The 26,585-nt window shown below is 44.4% G+C and overlaps 1 protein-coding gene across 4 annotated transcripts in view; it reads right to left on the bottom strand.

The window, feature by feature from the left end:
- Positions 1-7,970: 7,970 nt before the first annotated feature.
- The window catches only part of LOC109903232 (metabotropic glutamate receptor 1), a 34,288-nt gene continuing 15,673 nt past the window's right edge, over positions 7,971-26,585 (bottom strand). For 2 of the 4 annotated variants that reach the window (XM_031787801.1, XM_031787802.1), the window contains exons 4-12: positions 20,041-20,276; positions 19,734-19,742; positions 19,142-19,153; positions 16,426-16,672; positions 15,382-15,550; positions 14,734-14,860; positions 12,532-12,920; positions 11,280-11,806; positions 7,971-10,585 (exon numbers count right to left, since the gene is read on the bottom strand). In XM_031787801.1, coding sequence (XP_031643661.1) covers positions 9,604-10,585; positions 11,280-11,806; positions 12,532-12,920; positions 14,734-14,860; positions 15,382-15,550; positions 16,426-16,672; positions 19,142-19,153; positions 19,734-19,742; positions 20,041-20,276 — 2,698 coding nt within the window. In that variant the 3' untranslated portion in view covers positions 7,971-9,603. The remainder of the gene's footprint in view (positions 10,586-11,279; positions 11,807-12,531; positions 12,921-14,733; positions 14,861-15,381; positions 15,551-16,425; positions 16,673-19,141; positions 19,154-19,733; positions 19,743-20,040; positions 20,277-26,585) is intronic. The other 2 variants (XM_031787804.1, XM_020499880.2) reach the window with 2 other exon arrangements.

The raw sequence follows: 26,585 nt of genomic DNA, 5'->3' as shown, positions 1-26,585 counted from the left end.
GTTTTCCCCGCATTCCCAGCATAAGGCGCTCGTAGATTCAGGCGCAGCGGAGAACTTTATTGACAGATCATTTGTCCATAGTTTAGGGATCCCTATTGTTCCAGTGGATTTGCCCTTCCCAGTTCACGCCCTAGATAGTCGACCATTAGGGTCAGGGCTAATTAGGGAGGCCACCGCTCCACTGGGAATGGTGACGCAGGAGGGTCACAAGGAGAGAATCAGTCTGTTCCTTATTGATTCTCCTGCGTTTCCAGTGGTGCTGGGCAAACCCTGGTTGGCCTGTCATCACCCCACTATTCCGTGGCAACAGAGGGTTATCACGGGGTGGTCACGAAAGTGCTCGGGGAGGTGTTTAAGAGTTTCCGTTGGTGCGACTACGGTGGAAAGTTCAGACCAGGTCTCCACCGTGCGCATCCCCTCTGAATATGCCGATTTGGCTCTCGCCTTCTGTAAGAAGAGGGCGACTCAATTACCACCCCATCGACGGAGGGATTGTGCGATAATTCTCCTGGTAGATGCAGCACTTCCCAGGAGTCATGTGTATCCCCTGTCACAGGAGGAGACGGCGGCTTTAGAAACATATGTCTCCAAATCCCTGGGGCAGGGATACATTCGGCCCTCCACTTCACCTGCCTCCTCAAGTTTCTATTTTGTGAAGAAGAAGTATGGAGTTCTGCGCCTGTGTATTGACTATCGAGGTATCAACCAGATCACTGTTAGGTACAGTTACCTGCTACCTCTCATAGCCAGTGCGATTGAGTCAATGCACGGGGCGAGCTTCTTCACCAAATTGGATCTCGGGAGCGCTTACAGCCTGGTGCATATCCAGGAGGGAGACGAGTGGAAGACGGCGTTCAGTACCACCTCAGGGCACTATGAGTACCACGTCATGCCGTACGGGTTGATGAATGCTCCATCAGTCTTCCAGTCCTTTGTAGATGAGATTTTCAGGGACCTGCACGGGCAGGGTGTAGTGGCGTATATTGATGACATCCTGATATACTCGGCTACATGCGCCGTGCATGTGTCCCTGGTGCGCAGGGTGCTTGGTCGACTGTTGGAGCATAACCAGTACGTCAAGGCTGAGAAATGTCTGTTCTTCCAACAGTCCGTCTCCTTGCTAGGGTACCGGATCCGGATCTGGTGCTCCCCAGGGAGTACGATGGAACGGCGGCTGGGTGCCAGGGGTTCTTACTACAGCTGGAGCTGTACCTGGTTACCGTTCGTCCGACTCCCTCGGGGGAGGAGAGCGTGAGCGTCCTCGTCCTCTGGCGCGTCGAGCCCTGGAGTGGGCCAACGCAGTGTGGAATGGCCCAGACTCGGCAAGGGATCACTACCCCAGGTTCACCCGGGTGAACGGCTGTTTCACCTGCAACAGGAGACGAGGAGCGCGCAGGACTTTGCGTTGGAGTTCCGGACCCTTGGCCGCTGGGGCGGGGTGGAACGACAGGGCCCTGATGGACCCGCGGGCATCCAGATCAGGCCCTGTTGGTTCCACCTCCAGGCCCTCCTGCTCCAATTCCCATGGAGTTAGGAGGGGCCGCATCGAGGAGGACCGGAGGAGGAGGCTCCTCCTGCACCAGGTGTGCTCGGAGAGGACACACTGCCGATCGGTGCTGGAGGAGCTCGTCTGGGAGTCGGGATGGCTGGCAGAGCACTCCTCGTTCACCCCAGGTGAGTCATCACCAGACTCACCCAGAGCTCCCTGTTGGTCATATGTTCCTACTAATGTATTTTTCTGAGTTTTCTCCCTCTCTACATCATAAGGCGCTAGTCGATTCAGGCGCAGCTGGGAACAGCTAGGGATTCCGCTGGTGTCGTTAGACCAACATTTCCCCGTGCACTGACTAGATAGCCGACCATTAGGGACAGGGCTGGTCGGGGAGGCCACTGTTCCACTGGACATGGTAATGCAGGGGGATCATAAAGAGCGGATTAGTCTCTTCCTTATTGATTCACCTGCATTTCCAGTGGTGCTGGGGATTCCCTGGCTGACTAATCACAATCCTGAGATTTCATGGAGGCAGGGGTCAGACGAGTGTTCAGGTAGGTGCATAGGAGTTTCCATCAGTGCGACGACGGTGGAGAGTCCAGACCAGGTTTCCACTGTGCGCATTCCCTCTGAAAATGCCGATTTGGCTATCGCCTTCTGTAAGAAGATGACGACCCAAATACCACCTCATCGACGAGGGGATTGCGCGATAAACGTCCTGGTAAACGCTGCACTTCCCAGGAGTCACGTGTATCCATTGTCCCAGGAGGAGACAGTGGCTATGGAGACATATGTCACTGAATCTCTGGGACAAGGGTACATTCGGCTCTCCACGTCACCCGTCTCCTCGAGCTTATTTTCTATGAAGAAAAAGGAGGGAGGTCTGCGTCCGTGCATTGATTATAGAGGTCTAAAGTCAATCACAGTGGGGTTTAGTTACCCGCTACCTCTCATCGCCACGGCGGTGGAATCATTTCACGGGGTGCATTTCTTCACAAAACTGGACCTTAGGAGTGCGTATAATTTGGTGTGTATCCGGGAGGGAGATGAGTGGAAGACTGAGTTTAGTACCACATCTGGCCATTATGAGTACCTCGTCATGCCGTATGGGTTGAAGAATGCTCCAGCCGTTTTCCAATCTTTCGAAAACGAGATTCTCAGAGACCTGCACGGGCAGGGTGTGGTAGTGTATATCGATGATATACTGATCTATTCTGCCACACGCGCTGCGCACGTGTCTCTGGTGTGTAGGGTACTTGGGCGACTGCTGGATCATGACTTGTACGTCAAGGCTGAGAAATGTGTGTTCTTTAAACATGCTGTTTCCTTCCTGGGTTATCGCATTTCCACCTCTGGGGTGGTGATGGAGTGTGACCGCATTACAGCCGTGCGTAATTGGCCGACTCTGACCACGGTAAAGGAGGTGCAGCGGTTTTTAGGGTTTATCCGGAGGTTTATCCGGGGTTTTGTTCAGGTGGCTGCTCCCATTACTTCACTGCTGAAGGGGGGCCGGCGCGCTTGCGCTGGTCAGCAGATGCGGGCAGAGCCTTCAGTCGCCTGAAGGAGCTGTTTGCCGACGCTCCCGTGCTGGCTCATCCGGACCCCTCTTTGGCGTTCATAGTGGAGGTGGACGCGTCCACCAAAGCTCCGCCCCTGAGCTTTCTTCTCGAGGAAGCTCGGTCCGGCGGAGTGGAACTATGACGTGGGGGACCGGGAGTTCTCGAGTATATCCGGGCAGCGCGGAGATTGAATCCGCGTCAGGCCAGGTGGGCCATGTTTTTTTTACCCAATTTCGTTTTACGATCTCCTATAGGCCAGGCTACCTTAATACGAATGCCGACGCACTGTCCCGCCTATATGACACCGAGGAGCGGCCCATCAATCCGACTCCCAACCTTCCAGCTTCATGTCTGGTAGCACCGGTGGTATGGGAGGTGGACGCGGAGATCGAGCGGGCGTTACGGTTGAAACCTGCACCCCCCCAGTGTCCAGCAGGTGTTCAGTATGTGCCACTTGGTGTTCGTGATCGGTTGATTCGATGGGCCCATACACTACCCTCTTCGGCTCATCCTGGTATCGAGTGGACAGTGCGGAGTCTTAGGGAGAGGTACTGGTGGCCCACTTTGGTCAAGGATGTGAAGTTTTATGTCTCCTCCTGCTCGGTGTGCGCTCAGAGCAAGGCTCCTCGACACCTGCCTAGAGGGAAGTTACAGCCCCTCCCCGTTCCACAACGGCCGTGGTCGCATTTGTCGGTGAATTTTCTCACCGACCTTCCCCCGTCTCAGGGGAACACCACGATCCTGGTCGTTGTGGATCGGTTGTCTAAGTCCTGCCGTCTCCTCCCTTTGCCCGGTCTCCCTATGGCTCTACAGACTGCGGACGCCCTGTTTACACACGTCTCCCGGCACTACGGGGTGCCTGAGGACATCGTTTCTGATCGTGGTCCCCAGTTCACGTCCAGAGTTTGGAGGGCGTTCATGGAACGGCTGGGGGTCTCGATCAGCCTGACCTCTGGTTTTCACCCCGAGAGTAATGGGAAGGTGGAGACAGTGAACCAGGATGTGGGTAGGTTTCTGCAGTTGTATTGCCGGGACCAGCCTGGTAAATGGGCGAGGTACGTCCCATGGGCGGAGGTGGCTCAGAATTCCCTCCGCCACTCCTCTACTAACATGTCACCATTCCAGTGCGTGTTGGGCTACCAGCCGGTCCTGGCTCCATGGCATCAGAGCCAGACCGAAGCTCCTGTGGTGGAGGAATGGGTGCAGCGCTCGAAGGACACCTGGAGAGCCGTACAGGAATCATTCAAACAAACTAGTGTATGGCAGAAGAGGAGCGCTGACCAGCACTGCAGTGAGGCCCCCGTGTTCGCACCGGGGGACCGGGTCTGGCTCTCGATGACAGCTTTGCAAAAAACAGGAGACACTAGGCCCTCCATGGAATGAGTTTGACACCTCTAGTGAAAAGTGAGTATCACAGCCATAGAAATATAATAATATTCTATTCATTATTCATTATATTTCTATTGTCTCAGTAAGCCCTTTCATGGTGGTGTGCTGTATAGCCAGGAGACTGTACACACTTAGAAAAAAAGGAACTATATAGAACCTAAAACGGTTCTTCAGCTGTCCCCATAGGATAACTCTTTGAAGAACCCTTTTTGGTTAAAGGTAGAAGAACCTTTTTGGTTCAAGGTAGAACCCTTCTACAATAGTCACTTACAACATTAACAATGTCTACACTGTATTTCTGATCAATTTGATGTTATTATAATGGACGAAAAATGGGCTTTTCTTTCAAAAACAAGGACATTTCTAAGTGACCCCAAACTTTTGACCGGCAGAGTATATACTTAAGAATGTTGAAACGTAACCCCTTTTAGTCAGAGTCAGTATCAGATTTGTATCAGTTTTTCGTTAAATTACAAAATCCATTAGTCCCCAAACCTTTAATGAGAGTGAAGTGAGCTTTTACTAACAGAGTGAGGCCAAATGGTTGTTGCGCTGACAGCCAATGCAATACATGTTTGCCTTGCACAGCTTCTTTAAACCGCAGTAAAGCACTGCTACTATAGTATGAACGTTAAAGTGAATGTGTACACACCGTAAACCTTTATGAGTACATTGTTACCGTGTTAAAGTTAAACAATTAACATCAGGTGACTTCCTTCCATAACTGATATCTCCCTCACCTTTGCTGACGTGTCAAATCACCCCAGAAAGCCTTCTTCTTCACAGTAATTGTCAGACAGGGCAGACAGCTCCTTGTTCTCCTCTTTCTGCTCACACTTGGACAGCAAGGATAGGGGCTTCCACTGTGGATAGGGGTCTCACTTTGCTATCTAGGTCATGCTTCCACTGTGTGGCAGTCTCTAATGTCTCCATCTTCGTCACGTCAAATACTATGAACGCCCCCATGGCATCCTTGTAGTGCACTCTGGACATGTTCCTAATCCACTCCTAACCTTCAGGAGTAGAGAAAAACACAGTGTGTCCCTATAGACCTGGTGAAAAGCAGTGCACTATCAAGAGAATAGGGTGTCTTTTGGGACACTACGATACAGGTTGTTATCTGCTTTGCTTTCTTAAATCCTTCTTAACTTTGATTGGAAAGCTGTTCCCTACATACATATTAATCTGGCTGTACAACTTGGAAAGCTGTTCCCTACATACATATTAATCTGGCTGTACAACTTGGAAAGCTGTTCCCTACATACATATTAATCTGGCTGTACAACTTGGAAAGCTGTTCCCTACATACATATTAATCTGGCTGTACAACTTGGAAAGCTGTTCCCTACATACATATTAATCTGGCTGTACAACTTGGAAAGCTGTTCCCTACATACATATTAATCTGGCTGTACAACTTGGAAAGCTGTTCCCTACATACATATTAATCTGGCTGTACAACTTGGAAAGCTGTTCCCTACATACATATTAATCTGGCTGTACAACTTGGAAAGCTGTTCCCTACATACATATTAATCTGGCTGTACAACTTGGAAAGCTGTTCCCTACATACATATTAATCTGGCTGTACAACTTGGAAAGCTGTTCCCTACATACATATTAATCTGGCTGTACAACTTGGAAAGCTGTTCCCTACATACATATTAATCTGGCTGTACAACTTGGAAAGCTGTTCCCTACATACATATTAATCTGGCTGTACAACTTGGAAAGCTGTTCCCTACATACATATTAATCTGGCTGTACAACTTGGAAAGCTGTTCCCTACATACATATTAATCTGGCTGTACAACTTGGAAAGCTGTTCCCTACATACATATTAATCTGGCTGTACAACTTGGAAAGCTGTTCCCTACATACATATTAATCTGGCTGTACAACTTGGAAAGCTGTTCCCTACATACATATTAATCTGGCTGTACAACTTGGAAAGCTGTTCCCTACATACATATTAATCTGGCTGTACAACTTGGAAAGCTGTTCCCTACATACATATTAATCTGGCTGTACAACTTGGAAAGCTGTTCCCTACATACATATTAATCTGGCTGTACAACTTGGAAAGCTGTTCCCTACATACATATTAATCTGGCTGTACAACTTGGAAAGCTGTTCCCTACATACATATTAATCTGGCTGTACAACTTGGAAAGCTGTTCCCTACATACATATTAATCTGGCTGTACAACTTGGAAAGCTGTTCCCTACATACATATTAATCTGGCTGTACAACTTGGAAAGCTGTTCCCTACATACATATTAATCTGGCTGTACAACTTGGAAAGCTGTTCCCTACATACATATTAATCTGGCTGTACAACTTGGAAAGCTGTTCCCTACATACATATTAATCTGGCTGTACAACTTGGAAAGCTGTTCCCTACATACATATTAATCTGGCTGTACAACTTGGAAAGCTGTTCCCTACATACATATTAATCTGGCTGTACAACTTGGAAAGCTGTTCCCTACATACATATTAATCTGGCTGTACAACTTGGAAAGCTGTTCCCTACATACATATTAATCTGGCTGTACAACTTGGAAAGCTGTTCCCTACATACATATTAATCTGGCTGTACAACTTGGAAAGCTGTTCCCTACATACATATTAATCTGGCTGTACAACTTAGAAAGCTTAATGTTTGTCAACAATCCATGGGGAGATAACCTAGTAAACCTGACCAGGAGAACGCTACAACACCAGAGTGTGATCCAATGTCAGGAGACAGCAGAGGGAGCACGCACCTATCCACATCGATGGGACCGTAGCAGAGAACATGAAAAGCTTCAAGTTCCTCGGCTCACTGACAATCTGAAATGACCCACCCACACAGACAAATCAAATCAAATTGTATTGGTCACATACACATGATTATCAGATGTTAATTCCATTATTTTACTTTTAGACTTGTGTGAATTGTTAGACACTACTGCACTGTTGGAGTCAGGAACACAAGCATTTTGCTACACCCGCAATAACATCTGCTAAATATGTGTATGTGACCAATAACATTTCATTTCATTTATCCCAAGCAGAGAAACACAGAACTGTGAAGATTATCATATTGTCAACCAACTCCACAGGGAAATATATGTGCTCTTGAGTATTCACTCTAATAGGCTTTATTGAGTTGGTTCGATAATCTTATTGCTCTTTCTAGGCATAATTGTTTTATGACTGAGAAAAAAACTGGAAACATCCGTTGATAATATTTCAGCTGTGTGTCCTATAAACCTGCTTTCTTTACATCCCAAAGCTAAAGTCTCACCACGGTCTCATCGTCCCATTCAGTCGTTTTCAATGCGAAGTTAACTCCGTTCCTTGAAACGCATGTGGACGTAACGCGAGACGAAGCTGGTTTTTCCAACTCCTCGCTCGCCAATTACCACTTTAAATGTATACTCTGTGCATGTCGTGATATAAACCAGAGAATGGCTCTACTTTATTTTTGCTGCATGTGACCAATACAGACAGGCGTCATGAATGAATGACTCCGTACACATGCTTTTTATTTCAATTTTATTTATTCTAACAAAACATATATCTTTCAGAATCTAAAGGACAATGACTTTGTTCTGCACTGCTATATTAATTACATGTTTTAAACAGAAAACCTATTCAACTCTATGAAGCCATTTCTATCAAACAGCCTATTCATATTACTGATGATAATACCCATTGTTTATTACATTGTATATATATAGTGAGATCTTAACAATTGTGAAAAATAAGAATAATGTTGTACAAACCCAACAGTCACAATAAACAACACATTTACAAATGGTTAAATAAACTTTACATCGTAATGCCTTTAGTAAACTAATCTGAATCGTTACCAAAATAGGATGGATACTACATACAGTTCATTCACAAAACCAATGACGATCAAATGACATTCAATTGACATTATATTACATTTTTGGCAATCATATTATATTCTAAACTGGATGGTTTGAGCCCTGAATGCTGATTGGCTGAAAGCTGTGATATATCAGACCGTATACCACAGGTATGACAAAACATTTATTTTTACTCTTTAGGTTGGTAACCAGTTGATAATAGCAATAAGGCTCCTCAGGGGGTTGTGGTATATGGCCAATATACCACAGCTAAGGGCTGTTGCGTTGTGTGTAAGAACAGCCCTTAGCCGTGGTATATTGGCCATATACCACACCCCCTCGGGCCTTATTGCTTAAATAGAAACTGTTGCAAGTATGGGTTTAGAGGGCTGTTTATAAAATATACAAACTTGCAATTGAAATGAGCGACATAAAAAATATATATATCTTGTGTAAATGGAAGCATACAGGATACATGGCACTTGAAAATCATTCTGGTTTTGTTTGCTACATTCTTACAGTAGTTATTGAATCAGTATCATCAGTTCATTCTGACGTTATCTGATGAGAACAGAGGCGGTAATAATTTTTGTTCTTTTTTCAAAATAAATACACACTTGATATGAGCAAAACAACAAAACACATTCATCTAGAATATTTGCCATTTACAGGTTATTGTTCTATTGGTAAACACAGGCCTACACAGCGCATATATCATTTATACACATATTTGTGTGAACTACAGGTGGGATAGTCTGGTAGCATTATAATTGATAAACCATCTAATTTCAAGCGGTGGAAGTTTGCCTTTATGAAAACAAGCAACAAACACAATCATTATTGTAATACCTGATGATGCTGAAATGTACACTGTATTGTACCCTGAATAACTTCTACTTAAATGACTTCAATAGGTAGGACTATCTTATCTTTTTGTTTTCCTAATAAGCACAAAGCCGAGAGCAAGTTCGATGCTTTTCATCTCTTGCATAAACATGGAAATGCATTTTGCGATGATTAAATCTTTCAGTCTTTTCTCCATGATATTTAATATACAACAAAAATACCTTTTTAAAAGTGTGCCTTCAGTGTTTTTGCTCACTTTTGTCCATGTAAACACAAACACTTTCACTCATAGATTTCATGAGTCAACCAATATTGTCCAGTCAGCCACTCAATAACTTATTCAAGACATTGTTGCCATTTCTTACTGGTCATTAAATGGAACACAAACAATATGCTACAAGTCAACAGCTACAAAATGGCTTTATATTATTCTACTATATCTACAGTACTCGTTTACAGAGTTGAGGAGCTTTCTTTATAGTCCTTCAAAATGACAGAGGCGTAGTTCGGAGGGGTGCACAATATGGACTCGGACACGGGTGAGGTGTTGTGGAAAGGGCTCCCCATGCTCGCTGTATCACGGAACGGGGAGGGAGGCATCAGGGCCATAGAATCCTCCATGGCTGATTTGATCTGAACAATGTCGTCCTCTTCTTCTTCGTGAATCAGGCCGTTGTCGTACATGTATCCATGGAGGAGGCCAAACTGTTCCTCCTCCACCTCTACCTCCTCCTCCTCAATCTCCTCCTCCTCCTCAATCTCCTCCTCTTCTATCTCTAGGGTGGAGGTGGGTTCCTCGTCATCAAAGGGGCCAAGTTCTAGTTGCAGGGGCAGGATTGCATGCTGCTGGATGAGATGAGCCTGGTGGTACACAGGCCTGCCATGACTGCTCCCAGACCGGCCCCCAAAACCACCACCGCCCCCACCAGCCATAGGGCCAGGGCCGGGCAGACTGATCATGTCCATATCATTGAGCTCAGGGATGATGAAATCACTGTTGTACTGTAACAGTAGGTGGTCCGTGATGACCCTCTGTTGGGGGATCACTCTGCTCTGTGGCAGGGGAATGTGCTCAACAGGGGGATAATATTCAACCACCTCATCCACCTCTTTCATCGGCCCACCGATGGAGGGCATTATCTGCCCGTGGGCCATCATGTGGGGACTAAGGGGAGGGTTGTATCTGACTAGGTCGCACTCGTCCTCCTCGGCTACGTTGTATAGAGTTTTGGTGCTGAGGTCAGAGAACTCCATGGCCATGCTGCTGCCTGTGTTATGGTAGGTGTTAGTTAAGGGTCTGATGACAGCCATCTGATTGGAGCATCCTGCTTCCTGTCTCTTCACGTGCACAGACAGTCTGTGCCAATTGTGCTCCCCTTTTGGAGGATGATGTCTTGCACCTGGTTCAGACCATGACACAGACTTTCCATTAGAACTATAAACAGAATAAAGATGGCTGTTAGCTCTTTCACAGGAACTCAGAAAAGTGAAGACAACAACAGCATTTCTGGTTCATGTAAAAATACATATTTTTTTAAATGAACGTTAAAATCAGATCAATTCTATGTTGATGGTGACGTTTTGGGTTGAACTATACCTTACTGAGGACTGTATATCTTTATTTATCTATTCAGATTCATGTATTTCCAATGTACTATAAATCATAATGCTGTGGTACAGTGTATCCTGATAGTACTCATGGGTATGCTGGTTTTCATTATATTCAGCAACAGATTTAATGTTAAGGTGTTTTTTAATTGAACATTTGACCTGGATCTGGCATAATATACTCTCTCTGTGTCCCAAATGGCACCATATTCCTTACATAGTGAAATACCTTTGGGGCCTGGTCAAAAGTAGAGAACTAACCTACATAGGGTATAGGGTGCCATGTGGGACAAAGAATCTGAGAGTTAATTACTGTAAGACAAAATCAGCATCCCAGTGGTACCTCAGGAGAAAGGTCTGTACTCTCAAAGCGTCTCAGAGTACGAATTCTGATCTAGGATCAGGTCCCACCTGTCCGTGTAATCCTATTCATTATGATCTAAAAGGCTAAACTGATCCTAAATCAACACTCCTACTCTGATACTCTTTGTGAATACGGACCCAGGATTACATCAACCTACTTCTCAGAGTTCTTCTTCCGTTTGAACATGTTGAGCAGGCTGTTGCTCCGGCAAGTGCCGTCGCCCACGTGCATGCGCACGGCATCCGAGGTGGTGAAAGCGCTGCGCACGTTACGCTCCGGCTTGGCGAGGATGATGTACATCTTGGGCGAGAACATACAGCCCAACGCCACGGTGACGCTCAGGCTCACGGAGAACGACGTGGTGATGATCTTATAGTTGGAGCCGAAGTAGATGGGGACAAACGCCAGCCAGATGATACAGGTGGTGTACATGGTGAAGGCGATGTACTTGGCCTCGTTGAAGTTGGCCGGGACGTTGCGCGTCTTGAAGGCGTAGTAGGTGCAGCTCAGGATGAGCAGGCCGTTGTAGCCCAGGGGCGCCACCATGCCCAGTGTACTGGTGTTGCAGATGAGGTACACCTCCCTGATGCTGGGGTAGGACTTGACGGGCATGGGCGGCTCCAGGATGATCAGAGTAACCTCCAGGGTAAGCTGGACACTGACTAGGAGGCCAGCGATCACCAGCTGATTATACAAAATAAGAAGAAGACAGGTTTTATATGCTGTTTTTCAAGATCACAGACAAAAAAAATGATGCGTCTGAAATAACATTATATTCCTTGTAGTACTCTACTTTTGACCAGAGCCCTGAGAAGGCCCTAGAGCCCTGAGCATGCCCTAGAGCCCTGAGCATGCACTAGAGCCCTGAGAAGGCCCTAGAGCCCTGAGAAGGCCCTAGAGCCCAGAGCATGCCCTAGTGCCCTGAGAAGGCCCTAGAGCCCTGAGCATGCACCAGAGCCCTGAGAAGGCCCTAGAGCCCTGAGCATGACCTAGAGCCCTGAGCATGCCCTAGAGCCCTGAGAAGGCCCTAGAGCCCTGAGCATGTCCTAGAGCCCTGAGAAGGCCCTATAGCCATGAGAATTCACCAGAGCCCTGAGAAGGCCCTAGAGCCCTGAGCATGTCCTAGAGCCCTGAGAAGGCCCTAGAGCCCTGAGAAGGCCCTAGAGCCCTGAGAAGGCCCTAGAGCCCTGAGCATGCCCTAGAGCCATGAGAATTCACCAGAGCCCTGAGAAGGCCCTAGAGCCCTGAGCATGCCCTAGAGCCCTGAGCATGCCCTAGAGCCCTGAGAAGGCCTTGGTCAAAAGTAGTGCACTGTTTATGGAATGTGGTGTCATTTCGAACGCATCCAAAATCAAAACCAAACAGATTAATACAAAAAAAGAGACTAAGGAATAAGTCTATATAATCACCTGGGCCCAGGCGCTCATAAAACGCGGCTTCCTGGTACAGATCTTCTTCTTGCTGCCTGCCAGGATACGTGCGATGCGGTTGGTCTTGGTGACTAACGCTGAGTAGCACATGGCGGCCGAGAGGCCCACTAGGAGGCGCTGCAGATAGCAGGAGACCACGGTGGGCCGGGCGATCAGGGTAAAGGGGCAGATGTAGCCCAGGAAGATGCCGGCCAGGATGATGTAGCAGAGCTCACGGCTGGAGGACTTGACCACGGGCGTGTCTCGGAACAGGACGAAGATGAAAGTGACGAAGGAGGTGACTAGGATGCCCAGGCAGGCAAACACCACCTGGACGATGGACTCCGGGTTCCCCCACTCCAGGTACCGCAAGGTGATGGGCTCACAACCTGGGGAGAAGACACAGATAAAGAGAAAATGTGTGAGACCTTGCGCTGAAGATGTTTCACTAGAAACAAAGGAAAAAGGCTCTAATGTAATAGGCTAATGGGTTGATTCGTTGATGGGTTGATTGGTTGATTTAACCTAGGTCCTAGTCCAATATCTTTCATAGTATGTCTTACCTGACACTTCTTAATAATTCAATATTAGGAAAATGACCCAAAATCACAAAGGTGAGAAACCAATAGTGGGTCGAAATTAGAATGCTGCCCAGCTGCCCAGAATGAATGCTGCCCAGAATGAATACTGCCCATGTTGCCCAGAATGAATGCTGCCCAGTTGCCCTGAATGAATGCTGCCCATGTTTCCCAGAATGAATGCTGCCCATGTTGCCCAGAATGAATGCTGCCCATGTTGCCCAGAATGAATGCTGCCCATGTTGACCCAGAATGAATGCTGCCCATGTTGAACAGAATGAGTGCTGCCCATGTTGCCCCGAATGAATGCTGCCCATGTTGCCCAGAATGAATGCTGCCCATGTTGCCCAGAATACTGCCCAGAATAATATTAATTAAACATGGGTAGCCTATAGAATTTTACTTTCACCAAATCAACCACCAGAAAGCCTGTGTGACCGCTGTCTCCAGTCTGAAAACACACCAAGAATTAAAGTAGGTTTTCAGCTCAACTATAAATAAACCCCTTTTCTCTACTTAGGGAGGGCTAGTGCACAGCACAGCTAGCCATGGGGAGGGGAGGAAGAGACAGGCTGGAGTACAGAGCATAACCATGGGAGGGAAGGGGAAAGGACAGGACTGTAGCAGGACTCATTAAATCACTGCAACGTATCACCAGTCCAAGCATCCAACATCACAACGGTATCCGTTCACAGACAAACCTAACTGATGCCAAACATTTTACCAATTTTATATCGACATCAAACTGCAAACACAAAATAATCACATAAGGTCATTAAGTAGTTTGTGTTATGATAGTTCAAATAATTGCTATCTAAACAAAACATTTCTTTTCACAAAGTTGTTGACAATTATTTTTGGGGATAGTGTTGTCGTTTCATGTCTAATGTCTATGGCGTAAAAGTAAGAAATGTGAATAAATTTAAAGGAGCTCGTCTGAAGGGCTTGAAAGCCGTTTGAAAGCAGAACGGGTCAGCAGCAGCAGCAAGAGAGAAGTAGGGCTACCTGCAACACGTTGAACATGATTAATGGTGCTCTGGCGCCATGGGGACACCTTTGAAAATAGGACAGCACTATAGGACAGGTGGGTGATATAGTGCTGCTACTAACCATTATGGATGAATAAACTCTGTTGTGCTGAAATGAAGTGTTGTCCTGTGAAGGTTTTAGGGAACTGAACGTCAAAATAAGGGCGTAATACCCCTGGGGGAATGGAGCTTCCCCTGTGAATAAGATATCTGCTCTGATCTCGAAAATATTATGCTATTATACAGCTGAACAGAAAGGCAGAGCGAAACCCGTGAGCAAGGAACTCCATCTAAATACTGCAAATAGCCAATACGCTGTAGGCCTACTATAATTTCAGGTAATAATACACAAGATAAATACAATGGTAGAAGATAATATATGTCATAGAATCCTCTGATGTACTGTAACCAGGTGTATTTTGGCCCTCCTTAGCTGGGTATATGTTGCTGAAGGCACCTCTACAAAGACAAGAAAAGCTGAAACCAAACAGCATACCCTCCTAATAAAAACAACAGCATGATGGCACTGTTCTGTACCCTTTCGTTTTTCCCATTTAGTCACAATTCTGTAGATATGGAAGAGGGAATGGCTGTACCTTCCAGTTCGGGGTCCGGCCACCAGCCCAGCTCGCAGGTCCTGCAGGTGAACTCATCCTGGACGATCTCGTTGTCTTTACAGGGCGTACAGATCCAGCAACAGCTCACCTCTCCCTTCCTGATCACCTGTATCCATCAAACACATTGAGTGATTGTATGTATTAGATCATTAAAAACACCTACAGACAGGATGAGATAACACTGTTAGTGTAGCCCCTCTACTTACTCCATTAACTCATACAGCCACTCCCAGTTCACTCCCTAGTCCCCACCAGTTCACTCCCTAGTCCCTCCCACTTCACTCCCTAGTCCCTCCCAGTTCACTCCCTAGTCCCTACCCCTTCCCAATGGCCCTTCATTTGCAGGGCCTGTATAAGTATAATCAAGGTAGTGGTGGAGTGTCAACCATATTTCTTACACCTTACAGATCTGCAAACTGAAAGGTTATTGCAGATTGCTGATGTGTTAGTTGGGCTAACACAAGCTTTCACAAAGGCAGATTGATTTGAATTACAAAATCAAATGCCAGTTGGCGTCCTAGTGTTAATGAAAGTCAATGGATAAATGAATAATACGGTTCAGTAGCATCAGCGTGTGTGTGTGTGCGTGCGTGCGTGCGCGTGCGTGCGTGTGCTATTGACCCGCACCTTGATCTCTCCCTTGGAGCAGGGCACACTGCAGACGGAGCGGACCATGTCACTGCGGTTTATCTGCATCATGTAGTCATCGATGCTGAGCTGACCCTCGTGCCACGAACCCACGTTGATGTAGTCGAATGCACCAGGCTCCACATACTGGAGGTTCATTATTTCATACCTAACAGGGGAGGAAAAGTTGATTTGATGAAGATCGTTGTTGACAAAGCTTAGCACATATGAAATAGCTTAGCACATATGAAATCTGAAACTTGCATTTGATTCAAGTCTACATAGACTTATTTTCGTTGTGAAAGGGAATGCAACAGATTAAATCATGTTAATGGTCAGGGGACTTTGGTTTATTGGTTTATTCGGATTCCCATCAGCTTTTTCCAAAGCAGCAGCTGTTCTTCCTGGGGTCCACACAAAGAACATATAACATGACATGTAACAAAACACAGATAGACAAGGGCAGTCACACAAACCTCAAGGTCAACGATATACAAACAATACAATTAAAGAAGAATAAATGTGTAGAGTGTGTGTTAGAGTGTGTGTGTGTGTGTGTGTGTGTGTGTGTGTGTGTGTGTGTGTGTGTGTGTGTGTGTGTGTGTGTGTGTGTGTGTGTGTGTGTGTGTGTGTGTGTGTGTGTGTGTCATTTCACAGTCCCTATTGTGCCATGAGATGTTGTTTTATCTCCCTAAAATGACTTTGGGATAAATATATATATGAAGGCGCTTCTTTTCTTTCAAAGTTGACAAGTACATACATGTATTTGATATGTTTCAGTATGATTGATCCATAATGAGCTTCTGGGAACATCTTTCTAATCATCTGCAACGGTATTCTCACAGTCAGGGGATTTGTGTTGAATACAAAGAGTTGCTGTACTGGTCGAGTTCTAGCGCCGTCATCTCGCTCATGGCACCAACTTCTTAACCATTAGATCAAGAGGAACTCCCATCTTAAGCCGGGGGCACCCTGGTTTTTTGTCTTACGGCAGTGCTATTTCATCACGAGAATGTGACTCCAAATCACCTGGGCTACACCTACCTGCCAGGCGTGTCCCCATTCTCATCAAACCACACGTCTTCTCCAGACACCCCAGTGAAGGAGGTCCTCAGGAGGAACTCCAACAGCTGGCTTCCATCGATGGGGTCCATGGCCTCACACAGTCCCACATGGCCGGGACAGAGGTGGCTGTGCATGTCATGCAGACCCTGAGCCATGGCGTAGATAGCGTTGATGACGAACCCCATCTTACTGTCCTGGACATAGTTGTCCTCCAGACTTTCGTAACCTGTAATTAAAACATGAAATTAAGATTAGGGATGGATTGTTTTCCTGTAATGTAAAGAAAGAAAGTGCTACATGTTTCAGTGCTGCAACCATTATACAACAATTATATAATGCTACAATGCTATGCAATACAAAGTTCCATAGATATTCATAGCTGAATATGAAATAAACAATCATATTTTTCTATTATCACATTTTTGGCAGCATAATACTGACTGACATATTGCAAAATAATGATAGGGTGTCCAAAGACACATGCTTATTGTTATTCTTGGGCCTATTTGTTTATTTGGATCCAGATTAACTTTGGATCATTTTAGGCATCAGAAGGACACACTGTTCTCTTTAGTTCTCTTTAGTTCTCTTCTCTTTTGTTCTGTTCTCTTTTGTTCTCTTTAGTTCTCTTCTCTTTAGTTCTCTTTAGTTCTCTTCTCTTTTGTTCTGTTCTCTTTTGTGTTGCGCTGCTCTGCGCTGCTCTGTTCTGTTCTATGCTGTGCTGTTCTGTGCTGTGCTGTTCTGTTCTGTTCTATGCTGTGCTGTTCTGTGCTGTGCTGTTCTGTTCTATGCTGTGCTGTTCTGTGCTGTTCTATGCTGTTCTGTTCTGTTCTATGCTGTGCTGTTCTGTGCTGTGCTGTTCTGTTCTATGCTGTGCTGTTCTGTGCTGTTCTGTGCTGTGCTGTTCTGTGCTGTGCTGTTCTGTGCTGTGCTGTTCTGTGGTGTTCTGTTCTGTGCTGTGCTGTTCTGTTCTGTGCTGTGCTGTTCTGTGCTGTGCTGTTCTGTGCTGTTCTGTGGTGTTCTGTTCTGTGCTGTGCTGTTCTGTGCTGTGCTGTTCTGTGGTGTTCTGTTCTGTGCTGTGCTGTTCTGTTCTGTGCTGTGCTGTTCTGTTCTGTGCTGTTCTGTGCTGTTCTGTTCTGTTCTGTGCTGTGCTGTTCTGTTCTGTGCTGTTCTGTGGTTAGGGCATCAAAGGGCAGGCATTATATAATAGCATCAAAGCATTCCTGTTACCATGGAGCCACCAAAAGTTTTGTATTTGGAAGTTGCCCATTAGGTATAAATAATGGGGATATTATGATTAATTGACAGAGGAAGAAAATCTAAAATTCTAATGTATTCCTTCCTCCCTCGATCCTTTTGTATCCTTCGTTTGCCAGACATACAGGGCTCGTGAATTACATCGTATTATGCCATATGTTAAAAGATGGAGACTGCAGGGTAACATTTTGATGATTTACAAAAGGTACACTATTTGAATAGAACGATATATAATATGTCCAGGGCCACCCTAATAGATTAACAAGCATTTAGCAAGCTAGAAGCAGTATAAAGTAGCACATACCGTTGGTGATCTTATGCTACAATATCTCAATGTTAATAACAGTCTCTGGTACAGAAAGTGATCAACATTAAGCATCAAATAAACAATTGTGTTCATTTCAATTTGTAAATCCAACAGTTATGCAGTGATTGCTCGGGTTTTCAGATGTGTTTGTTTGTAGTCGTGCTTGTGTTCTTTTTTTAAAAATCAATCAGCTCACTGAGTGATACAAGTATTAACAAATACACCAACGATAGATTGGATAGGGTTGTAGTGGATAGTGGCAGGCAGAGTGAGAGTTATATTCAGACAAGGTGTACCTGGTGGTGCCCCACTTAGAATGAGTCCTTGAGTTTGACCCTTACTTACTTCACTAACTTTTCACTCTTGATAAAGTAGACATGCATACAGATAATCACTACTATTTCACTCTTTAAGTATATCAGCTGTTGACCATGTTTTGTTTAATATAAGATAATAGCAATAACAATATATGCCATTTAACAGACGCTTTTATCCAAAGCAACTGACGGTCATGCATGCATACATTTAACGTATGGGTTGTCCCGGGAAACGACCCTCCTATCTTGGCGTTACAAGCCTCATGCTCTACCAACTGAACAATTGAACATCTTTCTTTGTCCTCATCTCATCCTACTGATAAATCTTGTAATGTCATGAGACCTACTACTTAAGTGTGTGTACTGTATGCACACACTGGCATCCATTCTAACACCACGTGTCTTAACGTATTGGGCCGAGGTCCATATAGGATCATGCAGCATGTGGTTCTACAAGGCAGACCAGCCAGCTGGCATCTCATCGAATGCTTTCAAATGTTATTGGGCTATGTTTTATACAGCAATCTCAAAACCAGTTGTTGTGATCTCACTGCAATGCATAAAACCACCCCAATAGCCTTATATAGTAGAGGTCAACAGATATACATCGGTAGGGTTGAATTTCAGGGTTGCTATGACTCTGATTTCGTCTCCATGCAGCCTAGGAAAAACCATCTAAACCACAAAGGGCAATGACTTCCCATCAAACAAATCCTAGAGTTGTCTCTTGATAAATCACAATATCAGTGGACCTCTATGTATATTGCCAGAGTGACGTGCTTTACGAGATCATTCAGATAAAATACACACTCACCATCTTGGAGCTCTATGCAAAAAAACAATAGATGTGACTCAACAGCAAACTATAACTCTGTCTCTGATTATCACACATGATCATTATCCCTCTCATACATAGGAAGTAGAGAAACGTAGGGCTTGATTTGTGAAATGAGGTGTAAAGAGGAGTCTTTCTTGTCAAAACAAGATGGATATAGATTGGGAAAAAATATCAACAGCAGATTGACCAAGGGAACAGGACATGTAAAAGAGATATTGTAAATCCATACTAAATATTCAAAAATGTTTTTCTACACTGTTGCATGCAGTGTATATATATGTCTACCTTCGATACATTGTTTTTGTCAACAAAAAGAAGTCATTTCTACAGAACTCATGACTAGATTTGCTAAGCTGTTGTCCCCGACTCGACAAGCTTGGGTTAAAAAAAAGTAAACGTACAGCTAGCTCAAAAGGAATATAAGAGCGCGACAACAACAAAAACATTTTGAAAACATGCTTTCTGAGCATTGTTTCAAGTGATCAATATAGCTTTAGCTAATCAAATTCATCTTGATTATAAAAAATTATAATTGTGAGATCAAATGTGCCATGATAATTCAATTTACCTAGATCATCTTTGGTTGGCCAGGAGAATGTTTCAGAAAAAAAACAAAAAAACAACATAGTATTATTGTATGGGTCCAGTAGATGCACAGAAACGTTCACCCTAAACTACTCATAATAGAATAAATATATATCGTTCGAGTTTCATGAAGCTTCTAGACTTTTGAAACAAAAATACCAAAATGATATCAAATCTAAACATCTTAATGCAGTTATTAGTTGAGACAACATCAAGTATACCATGTTAGTTTACAATGTAAGTCATCAAACCCTTCTGAAGAAACCATTATTATACTCTATCATATCTACCTGAGCAGTTTTTCATGTAGTTCATGTTCTCCAGCGGGTGCCCTGGGATGCGGCACTGGAACCTGTACTGCCAAAACTCAGGGAACCACGGGTTCCTGGTGTTGGTGTGGAGGCGGAGCTTCAGGAAGTAATCATCAAAAGACGTCACCTCCTCCGACTGCAGCTTCACAGTGATCCCGCCCACAGCCTCCTGTTCATAGCCCTCAACCACCTCATCTCTGTCTGCCCAGCCATCACTGTAGAGAGAGACACAGTAGCTTTGTAGTAACATCACTGTTAGGACTACTCTATTTAGAGCGTTTAGAGCGTTTCAATGGCATCCTAAAAAATACGTTTGGAACGGTTTTACATAAATCTGTCAGGGACCGAGACAAAAGGGTTTTTGTTTGCCTACATCGAAGAGACAGACGTCGTAGAGTCTGAGGGATGTGGCAAGACAGCATCTTCAAGCGTCACAACAAAAGCTGAAGCTATGGTGTGACAAAACCGCAAGAGAAAGAGAACTGAAGTCTGGGTGTTACTACTCTTATCTTCTGGGACAAGTAAAGTGCTTGCCAAGTGGCAAGGGCCTCAAAAGTGGTCAGCAAGACAGGACCAATATAAACTATGAGATTCTCTGTCTAGGAAAACTGTGTCCCAAACAAAGAATACTGCAGAGAGTATCAGAAGTAAAGTTAATGAATATAGTCTCTGTGTTGCGTGCACTCATGCCATAGCTTAGGGAGGAGAGATGAGCGTGCGCTCCAGGACACAAAAACATCACAGTAACATCATCACAGCTTCTTGCTCAAAGACTTCCACCACCTTACTATGCCCAGCCATCACTATAGGGGCCAGGACAGCTGAATCAGTATCATACAGATGCAGGATCTTAATTTGAGCCAGTTGCTACAGCAGTAAAATAATCCTGCAGCAATAGGAAATGTGAATTATTATGTGGATTATAACTAATGGACATTGTTGTAGGGTATGATAGATTTTTGTTAGGGAAAATCAAGTCTGAAATTTCAAAGTGGAAATTACAAACTTTAGGAGCCTTTTAAAAACTCAAGTTTTCATTTCCTAAATTCTTAGCAACCAAAGAGTGATCCAATTAAGATCTCACATCTGTTTATACTTCGAATGACACTCCTTGCAGTCTTGCCAGGGGAATATGCTAATGATACAAAAATGAAACAATTGAATGAATGTCCTCCTCCCTTCTCCAGCATGGCAACATCACCAGCATATAGCCATCTGTTTCACAGCACTACACACACACTATGTGCCAAGAACTTGCTGCTCTGACGTCAGCACATAGAAGTCATCACACAAACCATAGTAGGAACAAAACACACTCGACGAGGCCAAATCACTTTGATGTGGGACACAGAATTGTTGTATTGTCTAACCTTTACATAGATGGAAGGAACCCTATATACCCAAATCAAAGACAATGACAAATCTAATGTCAGCATTCAAGGAAAAAGCCCTGGTCCCTTGTCTCCTCGAGGGACCACACACACATGTAGTGTGCAAAAAAATGGATACTCTACTGTACTGTACTCTTCTATACTCTACTGTGCTCTACTTTAGTCTACTCTACTGTACTTTACTATACTCTACTCTACAGTACTCTACAGTACTGTACTGTATTGTACGCTACTCTCCTGTACTCTATTGTACTGTACTTTAATCTACTCTACTGAACTGTACTCTATTGTACTGTACTGTACTCTACTCAACTGTACTGTACTCTACTATACTGTATTGTATTCTACTCTAATGTACTCAACTATACTGTACTGTACTCTACTCTACACTCTACTCTACTGTATTGTACTCTAATCTACTGCACTCTACTGTACTGTAATCTATTGTACTCTAGAGCAGTGGTTCCCAAACTTTTTATAGTCCCGTAACATTCAAACATTCAACCTCCAGCTGCGTACCCCATCTAGCACCAGGGACAGCGCACTCTCAAATGTTGTTTTTTTGCCATCATTGTTAGCCTGCCACACATACAGTACACTGTGCAATACATTTATTAAACATAAGAATCAGTGTGAGTTGTTGTCACAACTGGCAAGTGGGAAGTAACAAAGAGCTATTATAGGACAAGGGCACAAATAATAATACTAATCAATCATTTAGCTCTTTATTTAACCATCTTACATATAGAACCTTATTTGTTAATCGAAAACTGTGAATAACTTACCACAGGTTAATGAGAAGGGTGTGACATAACTGCAATGTTGGGTTGTATTGGAGAGAGTCTCAGTCTTAAATCAGTCTCAGTCTCAGTCTTAAATCACAGCCTGTGCCTGTATTTAGTTTTCATGCCAGTGAGAGCCGAGAGTCCACTCTCACATAGGTACGTGGTTGCAAAGGGCATCAGTGGCTTAACTTTGCCAAGGCAGGATACTCTGAGCTCAGCTCAATCCAGAAATATGGCAATTCAATTTTCACAGAAAAGCTTATTGCAATTCCGATGAGGCTCTCCTGTTCAGATATCGGTAAGTGAACTGGAGGCAGGGCATGAAAGGGATAATGAATCCAGTTGTTTGTCTCATCCGTTTCGGGAAAGTACCTGAGTAATTGGGCACCCAACTCACTCAGGAGCTTCGCTATGTCACATTTTACATTGGCGGTAAGGTTGAGTTCATTTGCACACAAAAAATCATACAATGATGGAAAAACCTGTGTGTTGTCCTTGTTAATGCAGACAGAGAGGAGCTCCAACTTCTTTTTATTTATTTATTTAACCTTTATTTAACCTTTATTTAACCAGGCAAGTCAGTTAAGAACAAATTCTTATTTTCAATGATGGCCTAGGAACAGTGGGTTGTTCAGGGGCAGAACAACAGATTTGTACCTTGTCCCTTGTCAGCTCGGGGGTTTGAACTTACAACCTTCCAGTTACTAGTCCAACACTCTAACCACTAGGCTACCCTACCCATAGCCTCAATTTTGTCCGCACATTGAATATAGTTGCAGAGAGTCCCTGTAATCCTAGATTCAGGTCATTCAGGTGAGGAAAAAACATCACCCAGATAGGCCAGTCCTGTAAAAAACTTGTCATCATGCAAGCGGTCAGACAAGTGAAAATTACGGTCAGTAAAGAAAACTTTAAGCTCGTCTCTCAATTATTATTATTTTTTGTCAATACTTTGCCCCTTGATAACCAGCTGTATGTTGTAAAAGCGTTACATAGTCGCTGCCAATATCGTTGCATAGTGCAGAAAATACACAAGAGTTCAGGGGCCTTGCTCCCTATCATGGGTTTTGCGCCATCAGTACAGATACCAACATGAGCAGCAGCTACGTTTGGCTACATACGGACCGTTAGTGGAATTTCTGCGAGAGAGGAGCAGTTAATGTGATTGGATGTTAATTATTTGACTAGGCTACCTGTATTTGACATTGTGTTGTTATTTAAATGTGAATCATATTAATTATTATTTGATGTAGCCCTGCGGCTTTGAGGATACCCCAGTTTGGGAATACCTGCTCCAGAGTACTCTACTCTACTCTACTGTACTGTACACTACTATACTGTACTCTACTGTACTGTGCTCTACTGCACTCTACTCTACTTTACTTTACTCTACCCTACTCTACTGCACTGTACTCTACTGTACTGTACTCTACTGCACTCTACTCTACTCTATTTTACTCTACCCTACTCTACTGCACTGTACTGTTCTGTACTGTACTCTACCATACTATACTGTACTCTACCATACTCTACTGTACTCTACTGTACTCTAGTGTACTGTACTCTACTGTACTCTATTGTACTGTAATGTACTCTACTGTACTCTAATGTACTGTACTGTACTGTACCCTCTATAGTACGCCACTGTCCTGTACTCTACTGCACTCTACTGTACTCTATTGTACTGTACTGTACTCCACTCTACTGTACTCTACTCTACACTCTATATAAAATGTTGTTCCAGGAGAATATGACAGCTTACTGCACTGCTCTGCAAAACAATCTTTTTTCAGTTGCAAGTCTCCTTGACCCAGAAAGAAGGGATGGTCATCACCAGCCTCCTCAATCATCTAGATCTGTGTAATTCAAAGTCGGGTCACAATCCTAGGTAACTGCAGTAGGGGTTGCCACTTTTATTTGACTAAATGTATTCAATGCTTTTCATTTTGATAAAATATTTTAATGCAAGGAATTCAAGGTTATTTGTTAATGTACAAATTTACATTTTAAAGTTTTGTCATTAGATTTGGTGTGGGGTGGGGTCGTGCAGCGTGGTGTGGGGTGGGGTCGTGCAGCGTGGTGTGGGGTCGTGCAGCGTGATGTGGGGTGGGGTCGTGCAGCGTGGTGTGGGGTGGGGTCGTGCAGCGTGGTGTGGGGTGGGGTCGTGCAGCGTGATGTGGGGTGGGGTTGTGCAGCGTGATGTGGGGTGGGGTTGTGCAGCGTGGTGTGGGGTGGGGTCGTGCAGCGCGGTGTGGTGTGGGGTCGTGCAGCGTGGTGTGGGGTCGTGCAGCGTGGTGTGGGGTCGTGCAGCATGGTGTGGGGTGGGGTCGTGCAGCGTGGTGTCGTGCAGCGTGGTGTGGGGTGGGGTCGTGCAAAGTGGTGTGGGGTGGGGTCGTGCAGCGTGGTGTGGGGTGGGGTCGTGCAGCGTGGTGTGGGGTGTGGGGTGGGGTCGTGCAGCGTGGTGTGGGGTCGTGCAGCGTGGTGTGGGATCGTGCTGCGTCGTGTCGTGCAGCGTGGTGTGGGGTGGGGGTCGTGCAGCGGCGGTTCTAGCTTGTACAATGCCTTGCAGAAGTATTCACCCCTCTTGGCGTTTTTCCAATTTTGTTGCATTACAACCTGTAATTGAAATTTATTTTTATTTGGATTTCATGTAATGGACATACACAAAATAATCCAAATTGGTGAAGTGAAATTAAATAAAATCACATATTTCAAAGAATTATACAAACAAAAAAAACGTAAATGTGGTGTGTGTATATGTATTCACCCCCTTTGCTATGAAGCCCCTAAATAAGATCTGGTGCAACAAATTACCTTCAAAAGTCATATAATTAATTAAATAAAGTCCACCCGTGTGCAATCTAAGTGTCATATGATCTGTCACATGATCTCAGTATATATACACAGGTTCTGAAAGGTCCCAGAGTCTGCAACACCACTAAACAAGGGGTACCACCAAGCAAGTGGCACCATGAAGACCAAGGAGCTCTCCAAACAGGTAAGGGACAAAGTTGTGGAGAAATACAGATCAGTTATAAAAAAATATCCAAAACTTTGAACATCCCACGGAGCACCATTAAATCCATTATTAAAACATTGAAAGAAAATGGCACCACAACAAACCTGCCAAGAGAAGGCCGCCCACCAAAACTCACGGACCAGGCAAGGAGGGCATTAATCAGAGAGGCAACAAAGAGACCAAAGATAACCCTGAAGGAGCTGCAAAGCTCCACAGCGGAGATTGGAGTATCTGTCCATAGGACCACTTTAAGCCGTACACTCATCAGAGCTGGGCTTTACACAAGAGTGGCCAGAAAAAAGCCAATGCTTAAAGAAAATAATAAGCAAACATGTTTGGTGTTCGCCAAAAGGCATGTGGGAGACTCCCCAAACATATGGAGGAAGGTACTCTGGTCAGATGAGACTAAAATGTAGCTTTTTGGCACAAACCCAACACCTCTCATCATCAGCAGGGACTGGGAAACTGGGCAGAATTGAAAGGAATGATGGATGGCGCTAAATACTGGAAAATTCTTAAGGGAAACCTGTTTCAGTCTTCCACAGATTTGAGACTGGGACAGAGGTTCACCTTCCAGCAGGACAATGACCCTAAGCATAATGCACTCGAATGGTTTAAGGGGAAACATTTAAATGTCTTGGAATGGCCTAGTCAAAGTCCAGACCTCATTCCAATTGAGAATCTGTGGTATGACTTAAATAATGCTGTACACCAGCAGGAACCCATCCAACTTGAAGGAGCTGGAGCAGTTTTGCCTTGAAGAATGGGCAAAAATCCCAGTGGCTAGATGTGCCAAGCTTATAGAGACATACCCCAAGATACTTGCAGCTGTAATTGCTGCAAAAGATGGCTCTACAAAGTATTGAGTTTGGTGGGGTGAATAGTTATGCACGGTCAAGTTTTCAGTTTTTTTGTCTTATTTCTTCAAAGTGGTAGGCATGTTGTGTAAATTAAATTACACAAACCCCCCAAAATCTATTTAAATTCCAGGTTGTAAGGCAACAAATTAGGAAAAATGCCAAGGGGGTGAATACTTCCACAAGGCACTGTATGGCTCGCTGGGCGAACCCCCCCCCCCCCCCCCCAACAAAACCCCACAATTCTGTACTAACTGTAATTTTTATTAAGACATATGGAACAACACAAATAGATAATCATAACATTTAAAACTATATAAATATATACAAACATAAGATGCATAAATATCAAAAAGAAGTAACAAAGACCAATAGAAACTAATTGTAGTATATAAATACAAATAAAAAAGGTAATTTAATTATTACACTATTACCCTGTTAATAACAAAACACACACAAATAAAACTACATT

The sequence above is a fragment of the Oncorhynchus kisutch genome, linkage group LG14, assembly GCF_002021735.2.
Source record: "Oncorhynchus kisutch isolate 150728-3 linkage group LG14, Okis_V2, whole genome shotgun sequence".
NCBI lineage: Eukaryota > Metazoa > Chordata > Actinopteri > Salmoniformes > Salmonidae > Oncorhynchus > Oncorhynchus kisutch.
This window is presented reverse-complemented; position numbering and strand designations above follow the sequence as displayed.